We start from the raw sequence: 8,198 nt of genomic DNA, 5'->3' as shown, positions 1-8,198 counted from the left end.
GATAGGGCACCTGGGTGGCTCAGGAGGTTAAGTGACTGACTCTTGACTTCAGCTCAGGTCATGATCTCAGGGTCGTGAGATCGAGCCCCTCCGTGGGCTCCGTGCTGGGCATGGAGTCTGCTTAACATTATCTCTCTCCTTCTCCCTCTGCCCGCCCCACGCCTCGCCCCCCCTCATGCTCTCTCTCAAAACATAAAAATAAAAATAAATAATTGATAGGTACCATATATTATGTACTTTCCATAAATCGGGCATTATTCTAGGTAAGCACTTTACTTACCCTGTCATTTATCTTCATTACAACCTTTCAGCTGGGTATTATTAATACTCTCATTTTACAAATAAGACCACTGAGGTACAAAGAGGTTACCCAATCGCCGAAGGCCACACAGCTGGTAAGTGGTAGACTTGGCATTTGAATTCAGTCTGGCATCAGAATCTGGGTGCTCAGCCCGTGGTCAATTCACTAGGGCCCTTTATCTCCCGAGTCTCAATCACTCAGTCTCATTTTGATCCACACCGTTCTCAAAGTATATGCAGAGGGAGAGGGGCTGCTGAGTAATGTTCTCACTAGGAACAGTGAGCCTGTCACTCTGGCAGGGGGTGCGGTGGAGGGTGGACTTTGTGCTTGGTCATTCTCTGAACAAGATGTGTCCAGAGGCATTTCGGGAGCCAAGGCAGGCTGTGATGGAAACACCTGTGTCTCCCAGACTTCACTTATCTCGGTGTCTCCAGTGCCTAGCAGAAAACAAGCCATCACACACGGAGCAGGTATTGTGACACAGCAACATCATAATGGCTTCCCTTTAGTTAACTGCCCCCTCCTGCCCTGTCCCAGGAGGGAGAGGGGCCTCTTGCAATGGAGCATAAGGGAGTGGGGGTGGGGAGAAGAGATAAAGAGCACATTCCAGAGGTGAGTACAATTGCAAAGCTGAGTCAGAAAGGGAATGAATAGTCATTGGCTTCTAATTTGCAGAATGACAGAACCTCAGGGTTCAGGAAGATGTTAAAAGTTATCTCTGCCATCTCCCCTTCCACTGCCTGGTCCCCCCTAGGAAAGCTCTGCCAAGCACATGCCTGGGACCTGCCACCAAGGTCCTTGCCAGCTCTGTATGGCCGTTAGAAAGTTGGACTTTCTGTTGACTGGAAAGGCACTAATTGGGTCTAATTCGATCGGTGGGATGCTGGAGAACAAGTCACCTGCCCTAGAGAGATTTGAAGCAAATGATCATGTCCTCTCTGACATGAGAAAATTTTCCTTTCCAGGCTAAATACTCACAGGCGCTTTTAACTGTGTCCCTTCTTACACGGTTCCCAGGCCCTTTGTTGTGTTTGTGTGCATCGATGGCTCCCCACTTTGCTTGGAGCTCGCCAAGTATGGAGCTAGACCACCACCAGCTCACAGCAGAGCAGAGTCATCCTTTCCCTCCTAGGAGAGCTTAAATGTCTACAAGGAGTTCCTAGGATCAGAAATTAGTACTCGGAGTTCAAGGGGGTGCCAGGACTTTTTGGTTGAGTTTGTTTTAGTCAGAAGGAGGCAGGGAAAAAGAAGAATTAGGTTTCTGTGATTGGGAAGAGAGGGTTGCTAATATTTTATGAATAGTTACTACATGACAGGTGCTGCTAAACACTTAACATGAATTATCTCATTTCATCCACTCAAAAACCCTGTAGGTGGTACTGTTATGATGCCTCTTTCACAACTGAAGAAACTGAGGCTCAGAGACACTCAGGGTTTTCCTGGGTTAGGTGGTGTATGCTAAGATTCAGGCCAGATATTAACAGGGAGAAACAGGTGGAGATTTGGGGCTTCAACAAAGAGCAGCATCTGGCCAGAGCTTATGCTTCAGAAAAGCCGGGATAACAATGAAAATGGGAGTTAGGGGTGAGAATAGGACTTCTAAGGCCTCAAAGACCAAGAGGGGAAGAAAGCCATCAAGGGTGATACAGAAGGATATGATGTACAAGGGAGTAATAATAGTAACAGCTATCATTGGTTAAATGTGTACTAAACTCGGTGCTTTGCATATGTAATCTCCTTAATCCTCACAACAACTGTAACTGGGAATGACTACTATTATGATCACTGTTACAGATGAGGAAATTGAGGCTTATCTAGGTGAAGAGACCCACTGAAGGTTACGCAGCTGGTAGGCGTTGGTGTCAGTTTTTAAATTCAGACTGTTGACTCCAGGCCCGTGGCCCTATGCTGACTCCCAAAGGGGAACACTGTTGGCAACACTTAAGGAAAGGAACTTTCCCTCCTAAGAGATGGGAGAATCCCAGAATTTATGAGGGTACTCAGGGTGCAGGGGTGACTCCTGGCAAGAGAGGACAGAGAACCTGGTTCTGGAAGAGATTATTTTGCCAGACTCTTCACATCAGCAGTGCCAATCCTGAGGTTATTCTAACTTGATGTTTCCTCAGAGAGGCATTCCTGGAGGCCCAGGAACCTCAACAAAATAAATACCTATGACTAGATATGCTATCTCAGAAATAGAAACCTAAGGGTTAGAACATCATCTGTTTTTATGCCCCTGTAGTTGCTTCTCCTTTTCTTTTCTTTTTTCTTTCTTTCTTTTTTTTTTCTTTTAATAATTTGCTTTCTCTTGGTTCAGTGGTTCTCAAGCTTTAGTGGCATCAGTCACCTGAGGACTTGTTAAAACACAGATTCTCTGGACCCTCATGCCAAAGTTTCTGATTTCGTTAGTCTGGGGATGAAGGTTGAGAATTTGCCCTCCTAACAAGTTCCCAGATGGTGCTGATGCAGCTGGTCTGGGGATTACATTTGAGAACAGTGGCTTTACTGTATTAGTAAAGCTACTTTTGAAAATTTCCAAATTGACTTGGCTGTGAAAAGGTAAGTACAGAAAAGGCAAAGGACTTGCCCATAGGCCAAAAGCAGTGGGAATGGGTTGGGGGTGCAGACTGAGTGCCCAGCCAGGTGAGTACTGCTGCCAGAGAGCCTGGATAGGCAGGGGAATACAGAAGTCACAGCCAGAAGAGACAGGAACAAGGGCAAGCAGAAGGCCTGAGTGAGCTGGGAAGGGAAGTCAGTATGCCTGAAGAAAAGAGATCTGGCAAAGGCAGAAGTCAAAAGGGGCAGAGCTCTTGTCCAAAGCTGCAGGCTCCTGGCTGGGCTGCTGGGAAAGAACTAGAGGAGTGAGGAGGCAAGGAGCCAGGAGTGAACTCTTGGGATGTGACCTGTGACAGTATTCTGGCGATCACATTTCAGCAGCGACTTGCTGTCTCCAAAGCCTTCTTCTGTCTCCTCCTGTGGTTATACCGATCAGTCATAAAGTGGCCAGGGGTTGCTCTCTGAAGTAAAGTCCTTGCAGCAAGAGAACTGGGGACAGCACTAAATGCTGTTTCTGGCCCTTAATGATGTGTCCCACAGCAGAAGGCAGGGACAGGGCTAGGGCGCTCACAGTCCTGCAGTTTGACCTCTAATGTTCTGCCATCCCTAGGCTGCCTTTCTCCCTCACGGGAAACTGACTCAGCTGCAGTGAGTACACAGTGCAGAGAAGGGCCTTCATGCTTGCAGCCCTGCACTAGAGGCTGGCTGCTTGGCTGCCCATTGCTTCTCATGGAATCGGGGTGGCTTGGATAGGAGGTTCCTTTCCCTTGATACCAAGAGATGGAGCATCTCTCTGCAAGTTTGCATGCCATTACTCCTTTCAGCTGTGGGAGCAAAACTGTGCACATAAGCCCTCCCTGGGCCCTGCCTACAAACACTGTCCACCTAGGTTGAGTCAAGTCCCCGTTTTCCCTTTTGTGCCCTTCGTCCTGTTTCTTGTACATGTCTGTCCAGTAAAAAAAGGATTTATTGAGTGCATACTAGATGGCAGGCCCTGTGCTGCGGATACAGGTACGAGGAAAAGAAATTTCGACCCTCCTGGAAGTCACAGTATGGAGACAAATTCTAGCCTTGTAGGATAAATGCTGACTTCTTAAATAGAGCTCATGCCCTCTCAGGGCCTTTGTATTTGTTGTTCCTTCTATCTAGAATGCTCTTCCCCAGATCTTTGTATGGCTCATTCTCTCACTTCCCTCAGGTCTCTTCGGAGGCTTTCCCTGACCTTCTTATGGAAAATGGAGCCCTCACAATTCTCTGAGTCCATTTACCCCATGTAATTTTTCTTTATAGTGCCTCTAACTGCCATATAAATATATATGTATATTTGTATACATATATGTTAATAAATATATATACTTTATAGTGTCCCTAACCACGGTGTATATTTACATTTATTAACTATATATATATATATATATATATATACATATATACACACATACACTTTTTCTTTCTGCCTCCTATACTAGACTGTAAGCTCTGCAGCTAAAAGCAGGGCCCAGTCACTGCTGAATTCTCAGTTCAGAGAACTAGTACCTAATAGGTACTCAATTTATATTTCCCTTCTGTTCATTCATCATGGGTGATTGCCTGGTTGGAACTTTTCTGAGCCTCTCCAGAGTCATCGAAATGGAGGATTAAGGCCTTTCTGCTTGGGGAAGAACATTTTCAAGCCCACCTCCCCTAGCTTTCTACAGTCTGGATGGTCCCTTCAGGCCAGGCTGAGCAGGTTCTAGCTCCCCACCAACAACAATAATTTACTGGTCATTAACTATGTACTGGGCACTTCAAATCCGTTATTTTATCCTCACAACGCTCTGCAAAGTCAGCATTATCGCTCTTATTTTAAGGAAGATGAAATAGGCCCAGGGAGAGTGACTTGCTCAGAATCACAGCATGATACCCACGAGGGCTCTCTGGGAAAGGTCTACTAGGCTCCACCGTCTACCCATGTTTCTGCCACGTCCCTACAGGCCTTTCCCGTGCTTCCACTGCATTCTCTACCCCAGCCCTTTCCTTTTCACCGGACAGTGGGCCTGGTCTAGCCTGGCTGCTCCTGGGCAGCCAGTGTCAGGGGTGCTTTAGATGCGTGCAGGATGGAGAAGCGGCTGATCTATCTCAAGGGTCAGAGCTTTCCTTCCCCTGCCCTCCCCACGGGCCCGGCTGCTGGATGCCCAGTGGTCCATTCCAAGGCCTGCAGCGATAGCGTGTGCTGGAGGAAAAATGATGCGGGAAGGAAGGAAAGCTTCAGTCAATGAACCCGCTGCACTAAGGGGCGAGCACTCCCTGGTTTCTGCCCCTCCCGCCCAGCAACGGACACCCTCCGCCCCAGCCCGTCCCGCGGCAGCGCGCATGCGCAGGGCGCTCCGGACGCCCTCCCTTCTGCGGGCCGCCCTTTCACCCTGGCAACCGCGGCGCGACGACGGCGCGCGCGCGCGGGCTGGGCGCGGACCGGGCGGGGCCGGGCGGCGCCGGTGCAGGCTGAGGCTGAGGCTGAGGTTGAGCCTGAGCTGGCGGTGGAGAAGAGTGGTGGCCTCGGGGACGGTGTTGGCGCGCCCGACTTCCGTCCGCCTCGCCGCACTATTTTTCGACGCGGTTTCGGGCCCAACGCACCTAGTCCCTGGCCATGGACTCCCAGAAAGTAAGTGGGGGAAGGAGGCGCGGGGCCGCCGAGGTTGGGGGGAGGGTGGGCGGGGCGCCCGGGGCCGGGTGGGCGGTGGGCGAGCGGGGCTGGCCGGGCCAGGCGGGCTGCGGCGGCGGCGGAGGGCGAGGCTGTCGGGTCCCCCCAACCTCCGCTCCTTTCCCCGTGAGAGCAAAGCGGCGCCCGCCAGGCTGCGGGACCGCGCCCGGTGACCCAAGCTGGCCTTTGGCCCTGGGCCCTGGCTCCTGAGGGGAAGAAGGGAGCTGTCCCCATTTCTCAGTCATTTTCTGCAGCGCTGTAGGCCCCCTTTGATTCTCGAGCTTCCCCGCATGCGAGCGCGGGTTTATCTCTCCTTAGCAGAAACCGAGGCGCACGGGGTCTACCTGCTGACGCCGAAGCTGATGCTCCTTCCTCGACTCAGCCTTCTTTTTTGGCCCAGTACATACTGCTTTAGGTCAGGAACCAAATCTCCGCGCCCCCCGCTCCCACCCGCCTCGTGACCGGTTCGGAAGCAGGTCTGGTGTTTCGTGTTAGTTGAACTGGGAGAAGAGACAGCAGTCCCACCCTCTTCGAGCGGTTTGTTGCTAGTCACAGTTACCTTAACGGTTGTTGTGGCCTGTTGTATACTTTCCGAACAAGATAAAGAGAGGATATACACAACTAGTAATTTCAATTAAGGAAAAAAAATGTTTCGACAACATAGCCAATGTTTTGAATACAATTAGAGTTATTAATATTCAGTCATAATCCCTGTATGGAAATCAACCACCCCTGTTCTCTTTGTTAGATAGTAATTGAAGTATAGTATAGTATAGGAGGCGAACACAAGTGTAATTAATAATGTAGCAGGGAAAAACAAGGGCATATTCAAGAGGCCATTATTTTCTATTATTAGATGGAAAGCACTGGAAAAATTTATTAGAACAATGTTCACCTCCTCAAGGAGCACTGGGGACACGGGAAAATCGTGTAGTGATGTGTTAAGCATTGACTATTACAGTATTTTATTAAAGTGCATATGATTTAATTGCACGCATCTTGAAACTCAATTGGGTATACTCAATTTTCATTTCCGTTACTATTAGACATATGTAAAAAATTACATTTTGTCTATTTTGAGTATATATATGTTTAAAACATTTCTGCCTAAATTGGTAAAACATTTCACAGCTTATTTAACTTTTCAGGTAAAAGTCATATGATAGCTGAATGGATGTTAGTTCCTGGCAAGTGGAAGGGCAGAGACTTGGGTTCCATGCTGCTACTTACTGGCTCTGTGATATGGAGCAAATCACTTAACTGTGATTAATCTATTTCCTCATTTATGCAGTGGAAATAAGAATATAGAGTTACTGTAAAAATCAGGTAAAATAATTCATTATGAAAACAAAGTGTTTTACAGTTTACAAAGAAAGTACTAAAATAAAATACTCTTTGTGTTGTAAAATATAATTTTAAAGAGTATTTTAATATGGATCATCTTATTTTGCCAGGGCATGCATTATCCCTCACTTCAATAAGGACTCAAGACTTGGAATTTGTGGCTCCTGCAAGGTCCTACCACTAGCCATAAGACTAAGATCTGAACTTATTTGGTCTCATTCCAAACGGTGTTCTTGAGTAGCTACAAGCACCATGAGCAGTTTCCCCAGAGGTAGCAAAGAATTAGGTGTTCTTTGTGATAACTTTGAAAATCAACTTCTTGATGTTAGAAAATGTGTTGAACTTCATTTCGTTTGTTGGTATCAAATTTTTTTTTTTTAAGATTTTATTCATTTATTTGACAGAGAGAGACACAGTGAGAGGGAACACAAGCAGGGGGAGAGGGAGAAGCAGGCTCCCCACGGAGCAGGAAGCCCGATGCGGGGCTCGATCCCAGGACTCTGGGATCGTGACCTGAGCCGAAGGCAGACGCTTAATGATTGGGCCACCCAGGCGCCCCTCAAATAATATTTCTAATAAAAAACTATTTTCTTCTATATCTTAAAACAAGTATCTGGTGTTAATGCTTATAACCAATTTATTGCTATGAATTTTAGCATCTTTTTCTCATGAATTACTGCAGAATCAATTATATACCTCAACTAATAATGAATTCTGTATTTCTCTTTAAGTAGTACACCCCTGGCATGATTTTTCTTCCTTGTTATAAAATGTTACAATGACCGCGCCTGGGTGGCTCAGTTGGTTAAGTGTCTACCTTTGGCTCAGGTCGTGATCCCAGAGTCCTGGGATTGAGCCCCGTATCCGGCTCCCTACTCTGGGGAGAATCTCCTTTGCCCTCTACCCCTCTCCCCCCGCTTGTGCTCTTGCTCTCTCTTATGCTCTCTCTCTCACACACATTCTCTCAAATAAATAGATAAAATAAAAATAAAATAAAAAGTTATAATGAAAATAGTTGGAGGGATGGTACTTTAGTCATTGTAAGGAAAATGGTAATGTACTGCAAGTGGCAAATGGTGAGGATGGCTTGAATATACACCTGTTAGTAAGGCATTGGGATTTGAGCTTTAAATTCTAAAGAGGATGGCTTTGGAGCCAGGTCTCCAGTCTTTCTACCAACTATGAGCTGAATGAGCTTGGGTAATTTGCTGTGTGTCTCTATTTTCTCGTCTATAGAATAGAGATAACAATTGTACTTACCTCAAAGGGTTATTGTGAGGATCATGTTAATTTTTAAAAATCCTTGGTGCCTAGCAC

At 47.1% G+C, this 8,198-nt stretch overlaps 1 protein-coding gene across 6 annotated transcripts in view; it reads left to right on the top strand.

Annotated features, from left to right (window-relative positions):
• The first annotated feature begins 283 nt into the window (after positions 1 to 283).
• Positions 284 to 8,198, top strand: part of FSD1L (fibronectin type III and SPRY domain containing 1 like) — a 73,301-nt gene continuing 65,386 nt past the window's right edge. For 3 of the 6 annotated variants that reach the window (XM_027615060.2, XM_027615054.2, XM_027615053.2), the window contains exon 1: positions 845 to 913. In XM_027615060.2, the coding sequence (XP_027470861.1) occupies positions 860 to 913 (54 nt within the window). In that variant the 5' untranslated portion in view covers positions 845 to 859. Of the gene's footprint in view, positions 914 to 5,283; positions 5,499 to 8,198 lie in introns of those variants that run through there. The other 3 variants (XM_027615058.2, XM_027615055.2, XM_027615059.2) reach the window with 2 other exon arrangements.

This window comes from Zalophus californianus, chromosome 13, assembly GCF_009762305.2.
Source record: "Zalophus californianus isolate mZalCal1 chromosome 13, mZalCal1.pri.v2, whole genome shotgun sequence".
NCBI lineage: Eukaryota > Metazoa > Chordata > Mammalia > Carnivora > Otariidae > Zalophus > Zalophus californianus.
The sequence above is the reverse complement of the archived record's forward strand: the minus strand, read 5'-3'. Positions and strand labels throughout refer to the sequence as shown.